Genomic DNA, 21440 nt, shown 5'->3' on the forward strand with positions numbered 1-21440 from the left:
TTGGTTAGCAGCCGTAGCACTTAACCACTATGCCACTAGGGTTTCCAAAATATATATATAGAGAGAGATTTATATCAGGGAAACGGCTCACACGATTGTAGAAGCTGGAGTGTCCCAAGTCTATGGGTCAGAATAGAGGCTTCTCCTGATGCACATAGCCATAGGGGCTGGCAAACCCAAGATCAACAGTTTGGAGAGGAGGGCTCTTGCTCACAGGGTGTGAAGATCAACGAATCCCAAGATTGGCATGCAAGACCACAATGCTTCTCCTGATTCACGTAGCTGCGGAGGCTGGCAAACCCAGGATTGTCAGGTAAGCTGATAGCTCAAGTTCCAAGAACCAGAGGTCAGAGGAACAGGAGGCAGCTGCAGTATCCAGAGAAAGCAAAAAGCCAGGATATCTGCTTATATTGGTATGCAGGCTGCATCTCCAAGGAAACTCCCCTTCAACTGATTGGCTACTCACAGCAGATGTCATCATGGGAGTGAACACATATAAACACTGAGAATCATGGCCCAGCCAAGTTAACACACAACCTTAATCATCACAGTGACCCTATAGGGCAGAGTGGAACTGCCTCATAGGGTTTCCAAGGAGTGGCTAATGGATTTGAACTGCCAAACTTTTGGTTAACAGCTAAGCTCTTAACAACTATGCCACTCTTAGAAAATCCTATGGGGACAGTTCTACTCTTTCACATGGGGTAGCTATGGGTTGCCATTTTGTGAAGCATTATGTGATGTACCTGTGATTCAAACACACTTCTGTCAAATTCGAAAGCTTATGTTTATAACCATTATGTTCATAAAAATATTTCTGATTCTTCCTTTTTGGAAGGAGTGTACTGTACTGAAGGCATCTGCAGTAAGTTGCGGTTTTAAAATATCCATAGATTATTCCAAGGCCTGTTCAAAAACTTCCACTGTAATCTACCAGCCCAGTCTCATTGCAGAATCTTGTACATAATAAGCCCATGGCTACATCCCTGATCCTCAACAAAGATGAAGAATAGCTGCTTACTGTTACCACAACATTTCTACTTGAGTATAATGATCATGTAATCTTTCCCAGATTACATGATTCTAAGAGTTTGGTCTCTGAAATTCTTGATTGGTTGTAAATCTTAGCTCTACTACTTACTAGCTGGTTGAGCCTGGGAAGGTTATTTAACTTCTCTTTTACATAGTGTCTTCATCACTATGGAGTAGAAATAGTGCCTGTGTTCTAGGATTACTGTGAGGACTTTAAATTTAATGTATAGCACTCAGCTCTGTATTTGGAATATGTGCTGTCATATAAGCAAGCAATATAAGAGATTATTATTATAGGTAGTATTACTTCTTCCAGACCTAATAATCCAATTATTTGTTGAGCTCTGAAATTATTTAGAATTTCTCTAAGATTTCATTAAACTATAGGTTCCGGAATAGACAACCAGTTCAAGATCTGAACAATAACAATCAAATATAGCTTTCCAGTTTCACTACCTTTGAAGAAGCTACAAAATTATCTGCAGTAAAATAATGGTATGATCATTTATTCATTCTAACACACTTGTATGGTGTTGCCTTGTATTGCTCCCTAGCTCTTTGATCTATTTCTACATTCTCATAGACATTTTTCTCCCTTTTGAAGACTGGAAATCATAAAAAGCTGCCCATAACAGCTGCTTTGAGGTCATCTACGTTTGTTGGCTGCAGGTGGAAATCTCCTTCACAGGGCCCCAAATAGAAGATTGTAAAATCTGGCCTTTGAGGGAGCCAAACCATACCAGCGTTTTGTATAATTTATCAGCTACAGAATGTGTTAAGCTGCTTTTGATCTTTGAAGGCAATATCTTTCAAAGTGATATGGTGTTTATTCATGAGCATCAGTCCTTTTCAGAAATCCAGAATCACGCTGGTTTCACCGATGATTGAACGAATTTCTAAGATGGTGCACTGATGACTCGATTTAATTGAGAGACTATACACCCTGTTGAAATATAATTCTGAGGATCAGCTGAAAGAAAGTATGTCAACGGTGCTTTGAAAACAATAAAGCACTAAGAAACCACAAGACATTTTATTATGATAATTTCTGTCGTATTTATCAAATTCTTGATTTTGCTTATTATTAATCATTGCTTGCCTTCTGCTGCATTAAGGATGGGATGCTACCAAATACTAGCCAAAAAGAGTTTTTAAAAATATATTCTTACTTTTTTTTTTTTTTGCATTTGTATTATAGGAACAGAATTTAAAAAAATGGTGTCACAGAGAGTTGTGGAAATTCATAGGCTTTGGTTTCTTGAGCCTTACTTGAAAAAGTTTTTCCATCTTTCTGGTATTTTATTCCTGTCAGTTTGCATTGCTTCTTTCCTTTCCTTCTCCTCCTCCGCCAGGTTTGGTTTTGAGCTTCGGGTTCAAAGAAACCCCAAAGTCAAAACAAAATGGTCAGAACTGCTGAGTCTTGTTTTGTAACCTTTTTTTAGTCCAGTCTTCACAGGAAGAGAGGGCACTGACCAGAATTTGGGCCTACCTCACTTCACCCAAAATGTTGGCACACTTCAGGAACCTTTGAGTGAACTTGGGCCAAGTTATAGATATATAGCAAAACTTCAACACTCTTCTAGAGGCATTTGAAATATAATTTAATAAACTAGTAAAAAACCAAACCCAAACCCATTGCCTTCAAGTTGGTTCTGACTCATAGCGATCCCAGAAAACAGAGTAGAACTGCCCCATAGAGTTTCCAAGGAGTAAATCTTTACGAAAACAGACTGCCACATCTTTCTCCTGCAGAGTGGGCTGCTAGGATCTTTCGGTTAGCAGCCATGTACTTAATCACTGTGTCACCACAGCTTCTTAGTAAATTAATATCATACTATGAGAGGTAGGATTGGTATTTAACATTAACTATTAATCTGCTAGCTATTTTTATTAATCTGCTAGCTATTTTTAATAAAAAACAGAATAACAGTGAAGTTTATATGTTGTAGTAAATAGAATCTTTTGTGTTTTAAAGTTACAGGTACATTCTGAAACCTCCTGTGTAAAATGTTTTTAAGTCTCTTTATTACCTTTGAATAAGGAAGTCTGAAGAAGAATTGATGCCTTTGAATTACGGTGTTGGTGAAGAATACTGAATATGCAGTGGGCTGCCAGAAGAATGAACACATCTGGAAGAAGTATAGCCAAAATGCTCCTTAGAATCGAGGATAGCAAGACTTCTTCTCACATACTTTGGAGATTTTATCAGGAGGGACCAGTCCCTGGAGAATGACGTCATGCTTGGTAAAGTAGAGGGTGAACAAAAAAGCGAAAGACCCTCAACAAGATGGATTGACACAGTGGCTGCAACAATGGGCTCAAACACAGCAACAATCGTGAGGATGGCCCAGGATAGAACGGCGTCTCATTCTGTTGTACATAGGGTTGCCATGAGTTGGAATCCACTCAATGGCACCTAACAACATTACCTTTGATGTTTTCTTAAAGATCTGTAATTAAAAAGAGTTATGTTAAAACTGTGCCCAAGTTTCATTTCAGAATTTTTATAGCTATGATATAAGCCTCCCACAATAGCGTTTTTATAATGGAAAAGCTGACAAGTACAACAGTGAACACCAATCCAAGGGTCTTAGTTGTATGTTCATGCAGGGATTATGCAAGCTATTATAATAGTTGCTTCAGTTTCCAGTGCTAATTCGGGCAAAAGTGTGTTCACACTGGACAAATGTAAAAGAAGATCAGCCTGTTGATGGCAAAGGCTTCTGATTATTTTTACTTTCCTTGGAACGCCTGCTTATGTCTTTCAAATATGATTTCATTTAGACCTCTTTTTGGTTTACATGTCTGAATACTAATAGTAACCTGATAGTTATGGGGAACCAAAAGGCAGTTTTCAGTCAGTAAAGAGTATATAAATAAATCGCCTCCAAGCAACTTCTAAAATGATGTTTAAATTCCAAATGTCCAAATAACTTTAAGATTTCAAAAACCAATTATTATAATTTTCCAGAAGTAACTGACACTATTAAGATTTTTTTTGCTGGTGGAAGTTATTGAAAGCCAATGTCCAATGATATTTCTATCAATGTTGGTTTTCTAGATAAAAAGTGAAGCAATTTTAAAGTAGTGTATGCTATATGCTGAAAACCTTGTATTAAAAAGTACACTGAATTTATGGGTCCAATATATTTGTGAAGAAATCCAATAACTGTACTGCTTAGAAAAGCTGAATGCCAAAATATGGAGGGGCACTGGACTTAAGTTCTGAATGTGGCTTATTTTGTCTTATCTTAGTGAATGATTTGCTGCAAGGGGTAAGTCAATTCATTTTCTGTGTCTCTGATCTTTCTGCTTCAATTTTCTCCTATTAATATGATAAGTAAGAAAATGCCTTAAGATATTTCACATCTTGGGGTAGCTTCTAAACATGTAAAAATCTAGAAAAAGCAAAGCATTTATAGGCTGTAGTAGTTTTAAGAATGGTGGGTATAATTCTTCTAGTGATAACTGGGAAAACAGCTTTTCATTTAGAGGCTCTTTGTATATCATTTACTACGATAAAGAGGTATTCATTGGAGGAATAGTATGTGCTTACTATGAGCATGTATAACAGAATGAGTAAGAATATGAAACAAATGAGTAAGATGTAGGGGTGTAGTCACTCCTCAGGACCCAGTGATTTTGATTATCCTTTATTTACACAGTTTTGTTTCTGGTTTTCAAAGGTGGTTCTTTCAACAAAATATTAAGAATTTCCTAGATTTGAATCAGTTTTTTTTACTTTTTTAACACTTGAAGATTTTTTTTTCTAATTGTGTTTCATTTCCAGGAGGACTTGATATGGGAGAAGGAAGGGGTACTTTCCAATCCAACCCATCTGCAAAATGACAAAACATTCTTCATTAAAAGAGTGATAATTGAGTTGATAAAGATGAAATTTTGATGGAGTCACTAAGCACCCCACAAGGAGTTGGAAAACAGAATATTATTTAATGATGAATTGAGAAATACTTATTTGTTTTCCGTTAACATGCCAAAATCAGTAATCTTAAAATTTGTCTTAAAAATATAGATTCTTTAGTTTGGGATCCAAAAGTTGTTTAAAAAAGGAAGAAGCAAAAAAAAGAGAGAGAGAAAGCTAGTAATTTTACATTATAAAATTGAGATAGCAGTCTTCATCCAACTTTCAGTTCATTTTGATAAAAGTATAGAAAATAAAAACATACACTCTCGGTTTTGAGTTTTTTTTTGTAACTGGTTATATTTGTCACACCTGTTTATCCTGAGGTTCTTATAGCAGAGGTAGAAAAACCCTGGTGAAAAGACATAGTCAAATTAAGACAGCACCTTCCTCAGGAAGAGAGTGTTATTCCAGAACTTAGGCAGCTGCTATAGAAAGAAGAACCTCGAAAGATTTTAGATGTTAACATTAAGTGCTTTTAAAGACACTGGGAGACAGGCAAATTCCTGCAGTGGAGTATGAACCAGCAGAGTCTTCTTGGAAGGTAATCTGGCCACTTTATCCGCAAACTTAAATGTTCCTTCAATCCAGAAATTTCATTTTTAAGTATTTAATATGAGGGAATTATTATAGACAGAAATATTTGTAGGAATGCTCTTTGCTGTATTATTATTTTTAATATCATAGCTTTCCATCTATAAAGGATTGGGGTTAAGTAAATTGTGATGGATAGATACGACAAAACACTAAAAATTTAATATTTAAAGTCAAGGGAAGAATGCTCATTTTATACGAAGAAGTGAAAAAAGATGAGTATCCAAAACTCTCCCAAATTTTAAAATATATTGAATTTATATCTGCATAGAAAAAAGACTAGAAGGAAATAGATGAAAATGCTAAAACTGTGGTAATTCACGTTAATTTAAATTTTCTTTTTTTACTTTTGCTTTCTAAACTTGCTACAATGAGTACGTATTATTTTTAATGAAACGAATTACGTTTCTAAAAGTATGACGGGAACATTGTGCGCGCACACGCGTGTATGCGTGTGCGTGGTGCGGGGCAGTTGCCCTCCAGTAGATTTGGACTCTTGGCATCCCGAGTGTGCACAGCAGAACTGCCCTCCGTAGTGACCTTGAGGAAGCAGATCGTGAGGCCTTTCTTGTAGGAGCCTCTGGGTGCGTCAGAGCCGCAACTCTCCGGTTGGTAGTCAAGCCCTTTTCCACCATCCAGGGACACCATCCAGGGGACCAACCGTCTGCACCATCCAGGGACTCCTGACTTTAGAGAGTAGAACTGCCCCAGAGGTTCCAAGGAGAGCCTGGTGCATTCGAACTGCCGGCCTTTTGGTTAGTAGCCGTGGCACTTAACCACTAAGCCGCCAAGGTAGCACTTAACCACTACACCACCAAGGTAGCACTTAACCACCGGAGTTTCAGGAATTTACAGTTAGGTGGGCATTATTCACTCTAGATTTCCTCACGTATCCGCTCCGTTTTGAAGAATCCCAGTCCAGGTGCTAGCACGTTACCCAGAAGGAAAGACTGCAGAATGGCAGAGGGTTCAAGCCCGAGGCGGCCCCCAGGTTGGTCCCGCTTTAACCTCATCTCTATCGCTTTTTGCAAAGCGCAAGAACGCCATGTCCTCTTTTGACTTTCTGCGTCCCCTTGTCCCTAGATGCTATTAGCGTGAGAGCTAAGTGGTCGCTCCGGGGAGCTGCTCCCGGGCGGACCCACCTCTATTCCCAGGAGGCAGCAGGTGGAAGTGCCGGCGCGCGGCACGGGTGCTTTCCTGGTTCCTCTGGGTGCGCCCCTGGCACCCGGCAACCTCAGGGAGCATCCAGGGCTACCCCGAGGCCCTCGGCCTGGGGTCTGGGAGCGTCAGAAGACCGGAGGGAACGGAATCCGTTTGCTAGTTCGGCCCATAAGGGGCAGAACAGCGATTTGTAGTTGGGGGAATGAACCGAAGGAACCCGGGAGCGACCTTGCTACTTGTCGCGGTCCTTCCGGGGCCCACTGGTTCGTGGTCATAGCATTTCCCACTCTTACAACTCACGGAACCGGATCCTCTCACCGAGAGAGAGACAGAGGGAGGGAGAGACAGAGAGACAGAGAGAGATGAGAAGATAGGAGAAAAAGAGAGATTAGGGGAGCAATGTCCCTTGTCAGCGGTCGCACTTTCTTAACTTCTCCCTTAAACTCCCCTTTCCGCGTCTCCTTTCTCCCCTCCCTCTGCCAGCCCCAGAGGACCCGACGGGAGATCCGGAGCCCTTGACCTCCTAGGAGATTCCACAGCCCTGCACCCTCCGCCTGTCTCTGCTCCCGGACCTCCGCAGGGGCGCTGATCCGAGGGCGCGCCTGCCACGGCCTCGGAGCCCTACACACCCCGCCTGGCGAGGGGAGCGCAGCACCGACTCATGAGGCATAATAAAAAAGTACAAATTTTTACTTTATTACTTCTATTTTTTTTTTTTTAAAGTAAGGAGGAATTTTTGAACACCATAGAAGCCCTGAAGGATGCTGTTGGCGGAGGGGATTAGCTTTCCACCCATCCGGCCCGCGGAAGCTGCTCGCGGGCGAGGCCTCGAAGGTCCGAGTGGTTCTAAGAAGTTCTAAGGCTCCAGGCCCGCCCCCGTCCCGGACTTCAGCAAGGGCGATCCCGTATATATTAACTGTAGAGCTACCACTCTTCCCGAAGGCTGTGGGAATTTTACAATCCCGAAACCAAACTCCAGAAGGCCAGACGTTCTCTCTTGGAGCGACCCTCCTTGCCTTTGAGCCTCATCCACTGCCGGGTCCTGAAACACCCCAGCCTGCACCCACGCTTGGAAGGGACAGGCACCCTCCGTCTCCGTCCGGGCCCCCAGCCTCAGCCGGTTTCTTTCTTCTCGTAGCTCTCCAAGAGCTCAGTCATGAAGGAGATGTAGACGATGGCCAGGCGCAGGGTCTCGATCCGGGACAGCCTCTTTTCATAAGCAAATGTGGGCACCTTTCTTCGCAGCTGGTCGAAGGCCTCGTTGAGGTTGAACATCCGCTTTCTCTCGCGGATGTTGGCTGCCTGGCGCTGGGCGTAGGTGATCACCCTTTTCCTCTTCGGACGTCCCAGCAGGGAGGCGCCTCTCTCGCGCTCCTCTTCCTCCTCGTCCCCCTCGTCTACTTCGCACTCCTCATCCTCCGGGTCCCCCTCCTCGAAGTGCACCAGGCTTCTGGGCCTTCCCTCTCGGAGCAGAAGGGCTCGATCCCCAAAGGGGACCCCAGAAGCAAAGTCGCAAAGGAGAGGGGCCCCCGGAGAGGCCAGGGACAGGTCTGCGACGAAGTCCAGCATGGTGGCGTCCACGCAGTTCTCGGGATAGGCCGCCATCGCGTCGGCTTGGCCTTGTGTCTCATCTATTTTATTTCTCGCAGGAAAGGAAGAGGCTGGTGATGGGCTTCTTAAGGGCCTAGAATCTGCTGCGGCACCATCACTGAAGGGCCAAGGACATTAATATTTATAATCGAGTTGATAACAGGATTAGTCGCACAGGCAGGGAAGGCCGTGACAATGTTCCTCCTCTCGAAGTTGATGGAAAGAGACAAGCTTGAGCCAGCAGCGGAGGGGGTGTGGGGAGCACGCGTGGAAGACTCAAAGGGAAGGGCCTCCAGTTTTGAGATCCTTTTCGCTGCGCTACCCGGGACAGTTCCTTCTTGGCAACAACTCCCTGCTCTTGCCTGCTGTGCTTTTTGTGTCTTTCCTTGCCCCCGCAGCCAACTAGTGTTCTTCAGGCTCCTTATCTCATGTAGTTCTTTAATTTAGGCTTGGATTTCAAAGCGAGGATGTTTTCCACAGGGCTGGCTTCTCCCGGGCTTCGGGTTAGGAGTCCTGAATCTTGCCACCCCAGGCTGCCAATGGATGTGAAATAAGCGCATGTGCTTTTAATGATGTCCTGAAGAGGGGCCCTGTCTGCCAGGGGTGACGGGGAACTGTTTGCCCGGTATCCCAGTGCAGCGGCTGCTGAAAGGCAAGACCTTCCATTAGCTTAAGTAAGCATGGCAGGGGGGCTGAGAGCGCATTCCCCAGAGTCTCTGTTGGAACCGGCTTTCTCCTTCCTGGGCACCGCAAACAGCTCTCCTGGCGTGCTACAGACCCTGACTTCTAAAGTCTGTTTTGTTGCAATCAGCCTAACAATTGAGATACTTGACTTTCCTTTCCCTCCCCTTACCTCCTATCATGTAAAGTAGAGGATTTTACTCCGAGGGCAAAAGTTATGATGGTAATAAAGTGACAGAACATTTTTTCTGAGCCTGCTTCACTAATACCAGCGTGGGGGTGGGGGTGGGGATAAAGCAAATTTTCCTCCCAAACAAAGCCACTGTATTTTTTTTTTTAAAAAACGGGATTGACCCTTTGATAAACAAACAGGATCGATCAGCTCCAGCTCACCCTCTGCTGAGGACTCCTGCGACTTTTAAATTGCTGATTAAGTATTTGCGAACAAAGAAAAACGCTAACACATCCCATCTGGTTTGTTTCCCCATTGATTTGTACCTTTAAACCTTAGGATTTAAGATCAGAAACTATATTTTTTTGAGTTCTGTTTAAGGGAGTTTTTTTTTATTTTTGCTATTTTTAGATCATTTTTTGAGATAAAAAGGGATTTTAAATTTAGTATAAAAAATGGAATTTTATTGATTTCATATTATCCTACATATTTTAACAAAGAAGGTTATTTTCCCCCTTCATCTTTGCCGATAGCTATATTAATTTAATTACCCAGTATAGAGACTTTTAAGAAGACACCAAGGAGGAGATAACATGCTCGAAAATGATTTTAAAAGTGAATTAGAAGACTCAGCCTAAGGAATATTAATACAGAGATGTCTTGGTTCAGGAAAGCACTGCTAAGGACGTTCTTATTAAGGAGGTAAATTGTGGCTGCGAGGATGATACAGCTAGTACTTTGGACAGCTCCCAGAAACAGCCTCTTTCTAACAGGTAAGTACAATTCCTTTCCTTCTTTCTAGTCTCCCAGTGTGTAATCAGGAGCCCTCGTGGTGCGATGGCTAAGAGGTTGACTGTTAAGCAAAAGATTAGATAGTTCAGATCCACCAGCAGTTCCTTGGAAACACTGTGAGTCCAACTTGATGGCAACGGGTTAGACTGTAATCAAAGCAGTATAACCTTGAAGTATTTTTTGTTTTATAAACTCATTTGTGTCTGAGCTGTCCCTCTTTTGCCCTTTAATTGATTTTTTCTTCTCTTGGTTGTGTTTAATCTTCACTCTCCAATTTGTGTTGTAATAACACAGGCAAAGAAGAATTGGAATTTATGTTCCTGAAAGATGTTATTGAGAATGAGTTCTTTGGTTATGATGGACGATTTAGTTTTTACTAAACTTCTTGCAAACATTAGACTGAAAAATGAAGACTAACTGGAATTTCAGCAGAGGCTAAGGAACCAGTAAATGGGAGAAGTATGTTTTGCTTTGAGAAGGAATAACATGCTTTCCTTTTGTTACCGCACTTTTATTTTTATTTTAAATTTTTTGATGGCATGTGTTTTCAGTATTGGGATGCATGCTTACTAATTGAGTGTGTTGAAATTTTTTGCTGGTAATATGGATTTTGAAAAAAATGATAGGGTAATACAAGCCATCCATAAGGTGAGGGGCACTGTGGCACCACCAATCTGTGGTATGATAATGTACCAGAAAGAACTAAATAGAGGATTTATTGTCGGTGCCTTTCCATTAGATTACATGGGGGAACCTCTGGTTTTCTAAACATGGCATATAAAAAACAAAGCAAACTCATCAGGGCTCCCTAACTATCACTCAGGAAAGCCGTAATTATGCTTGCAAAACTTATCTCACAGAAATAAAGGGAAAAAAGGCAAAAGTTCACAGAAGTGTATAAAACTAACATCCTGGAAGCATCACCTAATAGAAAGCTCAACCTACCCAACAATGAGGCTCCAACTCCTGTCTGCTGAGCCTTATGCATTTCACAGGGGTCCTGCTTTGAAGCTAAAATGCATTAGAACAAGAATAACGTACTGCCTACCAGGTCCAGAGGCATAAAAAGTGGCTGATATATTGTTAAACCAATAGTAACTAAAGAGTTAGCTCTTGTTTGACTTAATGTGTTATTATATATTGTGTAAATTTATAGTTAATTAAGTTTTTCTCAGTGACACAATTTTTTTTTCTTTTAAGTACTTATATAAATGGATTAAATACCTCATTAAACTGGGATCTAAATTCACAAAAAATACATTAGGTCACTTACTAAGGACAATAATGGTAGAAACTTAAAATTTAATAAAATAGGAGTCACAAGCTTTCATGAGACTCTGAAGAAACAATTTCCTTGAACTAAAATCTCTTATGATTTTAGTCAAGTTAGTGCTATTTCAACAATCATATCACAAAAGAAACTGTAGCAAAATTAATTGGAAGCAGCACGGGAGACTCCAGTCCAGCCTTTGTGCCTCTTTCCAATTACTAACTACACTATGTCTTGGCTTCTGAGATTAATCTAGCCTATTTTTGTGTGTTAAATAGAAGAAACCGTAGTGTAGATACCTGCTTGTGTCTTTCACTCAATGTTTTGTTTGCCAGAATTATCTGTGTCATTCCCATCGCTGTATAGTATTACATTGTGTGAATATATCACTATTAATTTATTCCTTCTACTGGTGATGGACATTTGGGTAGTTTCCAGTTTTTAGCTAATACAAATAACAGTGCTATGGAATTAGTGTACGTAACTTTTGGTGAGCATATTTATGCATTTCTCTTCAGTATACACTCAGAAGTGAAATAGGTTTTGCATATGTTCAGCTTTAGCAGCTACTGCCTAATCATTTTCCAAAATGATTGCAATAATGTACATCGTCACTAGCAAGGTATCAGAGCTCTGGTTTCTTTACATACTTGCCAACATTTGGTATTTTCTATCTTATTTATTTTAGCCATTCTGAAGATGTGTCTGGGTATCACACCATGGTTGTAATTTCTATTTCTCTGATGACAAATGAATTGAACACCATTTCGTATTGGCTAATTAGGTATGCCCTTTGGTGATGTGCCTGCTCAAGTGTTTGGCTAATTTTCCTAACTTTTTTTGATTTATGCAAATGTTTTAGATAAGAATTTTATTCAGAAATATGTATTGCAATTATCTGCTCAAAAATCTGTGGCTTCCCCTCCCCCACCTTAATGGTATCTTTTGATGAAAAGGAGTTCTTGTTTTTAACGTAGCCAAACTTACTATTTTTTTCTACTTGGTTAGTGCTTTTTGTATATAGTTTCATAAACCTTAACCTATTCCAAAAGAAGATATCTTATGCTTTCTTCTAAAAATGTATTTTTTTCTCTTACATTTAGAACTTATTCAACCTAAAATTAATTTTTGTAGGAATTGACTTGAAGGCAATGGGTTTGGTTTTTTTAAATTTAAATTTTTATAGCTACTTATTCAACATACAGAAAAAACAATCCTCACAGTTGGACCAACAAGCAACATCATGATAAATGCGGAAAATTGAGGTTGTCAAGGATTTCATTTTACTTGGATCCACAATCAGCACCCATGGAAACAGCAGTCAAGAATCAAACTACCAATTGCATTGGGCAAATCTGCTTCAAAAGACCTCTTTAAAATGTTAAAAAACAAAGATGTCACCTTGAAGACTAAGCTGTGCTTGACTCAAGCCATGGTGTTTTCAAACACCTCATATGCATGCGAAAACTGAGCAATGAATAAGGAAAACCAAAGAAGAATGACGCCTTTAAATTATGGTGTTGGCGAAGAATATTGAATATACCATGGACTGCCGAAAGAATGAAAAATCTGTCTTGGAAGAAGTACAGCCAGAAAGCTCCTAAGAAGCAAGGATAGCGAGACTATGTATCATGTGCTTTGGACATGTTATCAGGAGGAATCAGTCCCTGGAGACAGACATCATGCTTGGTAAAGAAGAGAGTCAGCAAAAAAGAGGAAGACCCTTGACGAGATGGATTGACACAGTGGCTGCAACAATGGGCTCAAGTGTAACAATGATTGTGAGGACGGCTCAGGACTGGGCAGTGTTTCGTTCTGTTGTACATAGGGTTGTTATGAGTCAGAACCGACCTGACAGCACCTAACAACAACAATTATGGCAAGACTGTTTATAGTTATCTGCTTACCCCTTTTCCTTTTAGTAATAGACCCACCACATATGTTTTAGGTGGCTACATTTCTGTTCCACTCCATTCCTGCCAATGAGATATGAGCAGAAGTGATATGTGTAACTTCAAGTTGGTCTATTGAAAAGGAAATTGTTTGGTTTTCACTGTCTTTTTGTTGTCTTGCCATGGCCTGGAATGTGCATACGTTGTTGCTGAGCAAGCTTTGACCATGTAGACAAGGACAATGCCATACAGCAGAGGTTGCAAGATATTTTGTGTAAATGGCCAGATACTACTTTTTTAACCTTTGTGGGCCATATGGCCTCTGTTTCAACTACCCAGTTCCACCATAGTAGCATGAAAACAGCCATAGACGGTACACAAGTGAATGGGTGTAGCTGAGTTCCAGTTGTTGTTGTTAGGTGCCATAGAGTCAGTTCCAACTCATAGCGACCTTATGCACAACAGAATGAAACACTGCCCAGTCCTGTGCCATCCTTACAATCGTTGTTATGCTTGAGCTCATTGTTGCAGCCACTGTGTCAATCCACCTCGTTGAGGTACTTCCTCTTTTCTGCTGACCCTGTACTCTGCCAAGCATGATGTCCTTCTCCAGGGACTGATCCCTCCTGACAACATGTCCAAAGTATGTAAGATGCAGTCTCGCCATCCTTGCTTCTAAGGAGCATTCTGGCCGCACTTCTTCCAAGACAGATTTGTTCGTTCTTTTTGCAGTCCATGGTATATTCAATATTCTTCGCCAACACCACAATTCAAAGGCGTCAATTCTTCTTCCGTCTTCCTTATTCATTGTCCAGCTTTCATATGCATATGATGTGATTGAAAATACCATGGCTCGGGTCAGGCGCACCTTAGTCTTCAGGGTGACATCTTTGCTCTTCAACACTTTGAAGAGGTCCTTTGCAGCAGATTTGCCCAACGCAATGCGTCTTTCTATTTCTCGACTGCTGCTTCCATGGCTGTTGATTGTGGATCCAAGTAAAATGAAATCCTTGACAACTCCAATCTTTTCTCCGTTTATCATGATGTTGCTCATTGGTCCAGTTGTGAGAAATTTTGTTTTCTTTATGTTGAGGTGTAACCCATACTGAAAGCTGTGGTCTTTGATCTTCATCAGTAAGTGCTTCAAGACCTCTTCACTTTCAGCAAGAAAGGTTGTGTCATCTGCATAACGCAGGTTGTTAATGAGTCTTCCTCCAATCCTGATGCCCTGTTCTTCTTCATATAGTCCAGCTTCTCGGATTATTTGTTCAGCATACGGGTTAAATAGGTATGGTGAAAGAGTACAACCCTGACGCACACCTTTCCTGACTTTAAACCAATCAGGATCCCCTTGTTCTGTCCGAACAACTGTCTCTTGATCTGTGTAAAGGTTCTTCATGAGCACAATTAAATGTTCTGGAATTCCCATTCTTTGCAACGTTATCCATAGTTTGTTATGATCCACACAGTCGAATGCCTTTGCATAGTCAATAAAACACAGGTAAAGATCCTTCTGGTATTCTCTGCTTTCAGCCGGGATCCATCTGACATCAGCAATGATATCCCTGGTTCCACGTCCTCTTCTGAAACTAGCCTGTATTTCTGGCAGTTCCCTGTCAATACACTGCTGCAGCCGTTTTTGAATGATCTTCAGCAGAATTTTCCTTGGGTGTGATATTAATGATATTGTTCTATATGAGTTCCAATAGAACCTTACAATAGCAGGCGGCGAGGAGTATTTGGTCCTTGGATGTAGTTTGCCAGTGCCAGCCCTAGAGGATGGCAGAGCAACAGAAAACTGGGACTTGGGGTGATCTAGTGGAGCAGTGTACCAAACAACCCGTTGCCATCAAATCGATTCTGACTCATAGTAACCCTACAGGACAGGGTATAACTGCTCCATAGGGCTTCCAAGCAGCAGCTGATGGATTTAAACTCCTAACCTTTTGGTTATCAGCAGAGCTCCTAACCACTGTGCCACCGAGGCTTCAGTGGAGCAGAGTAGCACACTCAAATACACAATATTCCGTCAGAGTTAATACACTTTCACGTTGTATGCATCACTGTGTTTCAAATCTCTGTATTACAATAGCTTGTTTTCTGGTGGCACCTTAAAAAAAAGTAAAAATAATTTGAAAGATTAAATGGGTAGATATGCTACTTTATATCCATTTTAAAAGTATTAAAAAAGCTACTTAAAATCACTCAAGAAATTTCCTCCTACAGGTTTTTCCTCTTGAGATGAAATAATTCCATTTCAGTTAGCCTTTGGGGTAAATCCATTTTCCAGATTTTCAGTTATTAGTTCTTACATTAGTTGTTGTTTGAATCCTCTCCAAATTCTTCACTACTTTTTGAAAAACATGTAGAAAATTAGAGAGATGTGAAGGAAAAAAATATCCCCCAGGATATAATAAACTACTACTTTCAAATTTCTTTTTTTCTCATTTCTTATACTATATGTTTGTACATTAATTTTAATAGTTACTTTCCTTTGTAATAAATGTTATAGGTTTGACCTTCATCCTTAAATCCACCAAGTCTTTGAAATTTGGAGCTTAACCACTCTACACGTGATTTTGTAAAGTCATAATTTTTCAAAAGTTATAACTATTATACTATTTATGATTTGGAGAAAAGTATTAATATTAAGACATATGAAACTGCCAAAATCAAATAATTTTTAACCTAATAAAAGGGCATTTTCATTTGGTTCAAACTAAATTGTTAAATGTGTTGAAGGGGATAAGTGCTATGAAAAAAAAAAAATTCAATAGGAGGGGGATCAAGAGTTCCAGAAGCTGGGGGCAGGTTGTGATTTTAAACAGAATTATCATAGAAAAGCTTGATTGAAAGGTGACACTTGAATATATACTTGATGGTGGTAGGAAGTTAACTAAGCGCATGTAGTTTCAGTTTCCCTCGATAGAACATGAGCTCCAAGGGGTGGCCATGGAAGGCAACTGGCTGAATCTCTCTTTCAGGTGTGAGTATTGCAATTAACCAGCATGTCCCGGCTGCAGTGCCTTTCTGATCCATTGAAGCATTCAAGCTGAGGCCATGTTCTTTTGGGGCAGCCCCAGGTCAACAAGAATACTAGGGCCTGTCCATTCTGCTCAATATGGGACTACTCTGTTGATAATATTCGCTCCAAAGCTCCCCATTCTGTTTGTCGAGGTTTTTTTTCCAGCTTTGCGTCAGAGTCTGGGACTCTTCCTGTCCAGTTCGGCTTCCTCCCTGTTTTCCTTTCGTAGATGTCGTATCTGTATCATAGCATGAAGGCTTTCTAAGCTCATTCCCTTTATCTTTCGCAGGAGTTATCTACTACTCCACCCCTTCCCTCCAAAACAAACAAACAAAAAGCCAGAACCAAACAAATGAAAACAAAACCAAAAAACAAACAAAAAAACACCTTCTTGAACCCCTAGTTTGGTCTCAATATTTCCTTTCTGAAGGACTTGTATTGACACAGTTGCTACTGGGAATGGACCTCATAGTAGGTAGTATGTAGAACACAGATGTCACTAGTGCAAAGTGGTGGTCCATTTGCTAAGACTTTCACAAGTGGTGATTGAAGGGGATGTTTCAGTGTAGGGGATTACCATGGCTGGTGTAATGATTCAGGATTTTGAAAAGCATGCGGGGTACAAGAAAAATGTAATCAAATGTTAGTAAGTTGCAATGGTATTGTAGTGAAGAATAATGAAAAGTTACAAGCAGTTAACAATTGAAAATAAAGTGTGAAGGCCAGACATTCTTATCTCCTCCAGTGGGAATGTAGAAAAAGCTGAAGACAAAATTTAGGACTTAGAGTGTTAGAGATTGAAAGATTGGGCAAGAGAGCGAGAATCTCATTGAACTACAAGCTCTGAGTAGCAGTATGACACTTGGAGTCCTAGTGCCTAGGGTCTAGCAGGCAAGAAGAGGATTCATCATCTTCTGATGAGGAAGGAGAAGTAGGAGGAAAATATGTGGCACTCAGGTGATCCACTTCAGTGCCTCTTAGCACTTTTTGCCAATGGTGACTGAGGAGGGTATAATTCCAGGGACTCAGATGCCTCAGGAAAGAAGGCTTGAGCCATACTATCAGGTAACTCTACAAGCCCAGAAGAGGTGGTAACTGAGGATGCAGGGAAGTTAGAATAGAGAGTAGAAGAGGAAGAAAATAAGTACCAGTTGCAACCCCAAGAAGAACTACAGGGACAGGGGGCTATAATTCGTTCTATTAATTTCCCTCTTCTAATCTTCTCCTCAGGGAGACAAACCAGCTAGAAACATGGAGGGCCCTCACCCTAAACATGTATGGAGAAGTAAATCCATGTGGTATAAAGAGTGGACTATGGCATCCATGGAAGTGTACCACTCAAATCTCCCTTCCAGGAAGAATTTCCAGGTAGTTTTCAGCTTCAAGGAGAGCAGTTAGTTGACATCTTCCAGCTGCAGCATCTACAGAATCTATTGCAGCTTTCAAGCTGAGGACACATTCTTCCCAGGCAGACTCCAGACAGTGACTGAGCACAGTAGTGGTACTAACTTGGCCATTTTTGCCCAATGTGGGACTCCTCTAATGGAATACCTTGCAATGGATTTCCCCTTTGTATTGGCTAAGAATTTGTTGCATCTTTATATACCATAGTCTTGCATTCTCCCTGCTCAATTCTGCTTCCTCATCTCTTCCTTTCACAGGGCTTGGATCTGTATCATGGTCTGTAGGCTTTTTCTTTTTTTAGACAGTTCTACTTCCTTCCTCTTCATCTTTCATTAGACATTACTGCTTTTCTCACCACTAACTGCTTACACTCCCGAATGGATCTCGGCAACTGATTTTTGGAGTACCCAAACTGACAAACTCCATAAAAACAGGACTTTATGTTTGGAGCCCTGGCAGCACAGTGGTTAAGAACTCAGGCTGCTAACCAAAAGTTCTACAGTTCAAATCCACCAGCCACCCCTTGAAAACCCTACGGGTCAGTTCTACTCTGTCCTATGGATTGCTATGAGTCGGAATCAACTTGATGGCAGTGGATTTGGTTTGCGTTTTTTTGGTTTATCTTTTTAATTCTCTGCTGAATCCCCAGTGCCTTTAACAGTACCTGCCAAGTTGTAGGCATCTAATAAATGTGTTTTGAAAGTTGTAATCTGAGTTACACATAATAATTATTTCTTTTCTCATTAGAAGATGGGCTCCCTCAGGACCAATATGATGATAATGAGGAGGAGGAGGATGATGATGGTGAGGAAGATGATAATAATAAACAATAAAAGTTAATGAGCACTTAATATGTTTTAGGTGCTGTGCATTTATTATCTCATTTAATTCTTACCACAACTCTATGGAGAAGGTTCTCTCATTTATCCACTTTTTAGATGAAGATCAAAGTGATTGAGTTCACTCAAGTCAGTATTCAAACCTGTGTGAAAGCCTAAGACTTTGATCACCAAGTTACGCTGCTTCCACTTACCCTTCTTAATGGTACTGATATCAGCACCTTGAGCAAAAGCTGGCACAGTGTTTCTTCAATAAATGTTCTTGAAGGAAACATTTCTTTCATAGTCCTTCTATGAAATGTACAACTTTAATTGTATTTACATTTTATTTGAAAGCTTTTATCTTCTTTTTTTTTTCCAGTGAAGAATATTGCATTGAGTTCACTACATATTTCATTAAATGACTTTCTTTAAGTAAGGATAACAAAGGTATCATTTAGATTTATTTCTGTGCTATATTATCTCTTCTAAATTGTGATTTACTTAAGCTGAAAAATGCTGGTTGTGTCAGAACTAACAACTTTGAAGTAAAAGGCTTCCTAACCCTTTTCCTGCCTTTTTACTTACTCTCCTTGGGCAGGGTGTTCTGGTTATCCTGCCACTGTCTTTAGCCTCTTTGTGGCTTCTCATAGCTATCATTTGAGGATTATGGAATCTCTTTATCGGTTAGTATCATGGATGGAGAAAACCATCATCATGGTGGAAGCTATTACTGCCTTCATCTTTGTGGATCTGAAAAGATGATGGCCCTCAGGAGTATTCTCACCAGTGTTGGTCTGTGCCAAAAGAAAATTCTAACTTTTAAAATGAATCCCCCCTCCCTCATCCAAAGGGCATTAATGTCATATTGGCCGTCTTATTTGGCAAAGGGATTTGATACACTTTTTTTTTTCTTTTGATAAATCTATAACATTTATTGGGAAAACTTTCCAAGATAGCTCTACATCGACAACTTCTTGTTTTCCTAGAGTTAACACATGTGGAGGAAATACAATCAACATTCACTGAATTTAAGAATATTTTTCTAAATGAATACCTTTCCTAAACTTTTTTTTTTATATATTTAGGGTGCTGATAGTACAAGCAGTCCCTAGATTATGAGTGAGTTCCTTTTCTAAGTCTGCCTTTACAGCAAATTTATAATACTTAAATTGGAATAATTAGGAACAGTTTATATTTAACGTCAATTAGTCAAATGTTTGTCTTAGTATATAGCACACGTTTCTATGCATAAAAAACATTAAAGAAGCACTTCCAGATATACTAAAACATCTTTAACATCATAATACAGTAATAATAATAATGTTTTGATGTGCATTGCAAAGTAGCGCCTGTTCGTTACTACAAACCATTGTATGTACCTCAAATTTTTAATATAATAGGCTTTATGGGCATTGGTTTGTAACTACTGATTGTACACTGAACGTGTATAATCCATGAACTGCCTGTGTAAAGTTCCAAAAATGCGCTATTTCCTATAGTTTGCATTTAATATTCAAAATTATATAAGAAAGATGACCTCATTTCTAAAGAGCAGACATAGGTCCAATATTTGTATGTTTATATATTGTACTAATAAAGCTAATAGTAATGATTAGTATTTATTTAGTGCTAATCATATGCATTTTTTTTTTTTTTTAATCATATGCTAGGAAATGTACTAAGGCATTTAGGGATTTGTTACACTTTTAGATTGTCTTCCTCCTAGAGGACAGATTCAAAAAGACATCTTTTATTAAATTCCTTTAGGAACTCATGTTGGTCTCAGGTTCAAATCTAAAAGACAGCTTCCAAAAGACCATTTCTGTCTTCTAGAGCCAGCTTGGCTCAACCACATAACATTAACCTACAGGTCCCTTAAATCAAAGTTCCCACACCCATCAGTGACCAGATAAATTGAATCGTTCTCTAGCCTTTATCTTACCTTTTATCCCAGACATGCTTGCAGTCTCAGTCTATCTCTTTTTCCGCCTAGATTTCAAAATTTAGTCTCTGTACTCCTACCTAGAGTTCTGATTTTGTACTCTGCATTTGACCTGTTATCCTTCTCCATAGCCAGTTGACTCTGAAGTGGTTCTTGGCACTATTACCTTCAGATTAGTTATCTTCAGCTGGAATCTCCACTTGAGGGTCTACTTTACAGATTTCTACCAAAGCTTATCATAGGGTAGTTAATCTCTCTGTCTTGTTTTCTCTCTCTGTCTCTCTTTCTTGTAGTGCGATGGGAAGTGTATTCACAATTTATTTCTGTTCACTACAAGGTAGAGCTATAAGGTAGGAATTTAAAAATGGTTCAAATGTTGTTAAAAGTTCTGGCAATTTTTCTATACTCTTAACCTTGTTGTAGTGGTTAAGAGCTATGGCTGTTAACCAAAAGGTTGGCAGTTCAAATCCACCAGGTGCCCCTTGGAAACACTCTGGAGCAGTTCTACTCTTCCCAAAGGGTCGCTGTGAGTTGGAATTGACTCAATGGCATTGAGTTTGTTTTTTTGGTATTGGTAAAAAAAAAAAAAAAAAGACTTTAAAGATTTGCGTTTTTCTAACTGTAGGTCACAGTCTGGTGACTTTGACTGTGTTTGAATATCAGGTTCAAAGTTGGTACACTGTTGAGGCCCATGGAAGCTGTGCAGGGAATGGGTGAACTGGTTCAGTGCTGACTTTGGAATTAATAAACTAGCGATGTTAAAAAACAATACCCCAGAGAGGTTACTGATTGACAAGTTGTTCTCTCCCCTCTGAGAAGGACCATTACAAACATATCTAATATTTTAATAGAATGGGCATCTGGGGCCTTTGAACTTTAAACGGTTCCATGCTGTGTGTTCTCCCCTTGCCCATCTTTCTCTCCTTTTCTGCTATGTGTTTTTTCATTGTCTCTTAGATCTCATAATAACCTCCTTTTTCACTAGGCTGTGGACTCCATCAGAGCCCTCGTGGCGCAGTCATTAAGAGCTTTGCTGCTAACCAAAAGGTCAGCAGTTCAAATCTACCAGCCACTCCTTGGAAACTCTATGGGGCACTTCTACCCTGTCCTATAGGGTTGCTGTGAGTCATAATCAGCTCAAC

The 21440-nt window shown here is 40.1% G+C and overlaps 1 protein-coding gene across 1 annotated transcript; it reads right to left on the reverse strand.

Moving 5' to 3' along the window:
* Window positions 1-7822: 7822 nt before the first annotated feature.
* On the reverse strand, window positions 7823-8314 carry FERD3L (Fer3 like bHLH transcription factor). Its single transcript, XM_049893072.1, has one exon. The coding sequence runs from the start codon at window positions 8312-8314 to the stop codon at window positions 7823-7825; it is 492 nt and encodes a 163-aa protein (XP_049749029.1).
* Between the last annotated feature and the right edge of the window lie 13126 nt (window positions 8315-21440).

This window comes from Elephas maximus, chromosome 8 (genome assembly GCF_024166365.1).
Source record: "Elephas maximus indicus isolate mEleMax1 chromosome 8, mEleMax1 primary haplotype, whole genome shotgun sequence".
Taxonomy (NCBI): Eukaryota; Metazoa; Chordata; class Mammalia; order Proboscidea; family Elephantidae; genus Elephas; species Elephas maximus.

Excerpts from the sequence above, each read along its gene's own strand:
- FERD3L (XM_049893072.1), bottom strand. The coding sequence starts at position 8,314 with ATGGCGGCCTATCCCGAGAACTGCGTGGACGCCACCATGCTGGACTTC.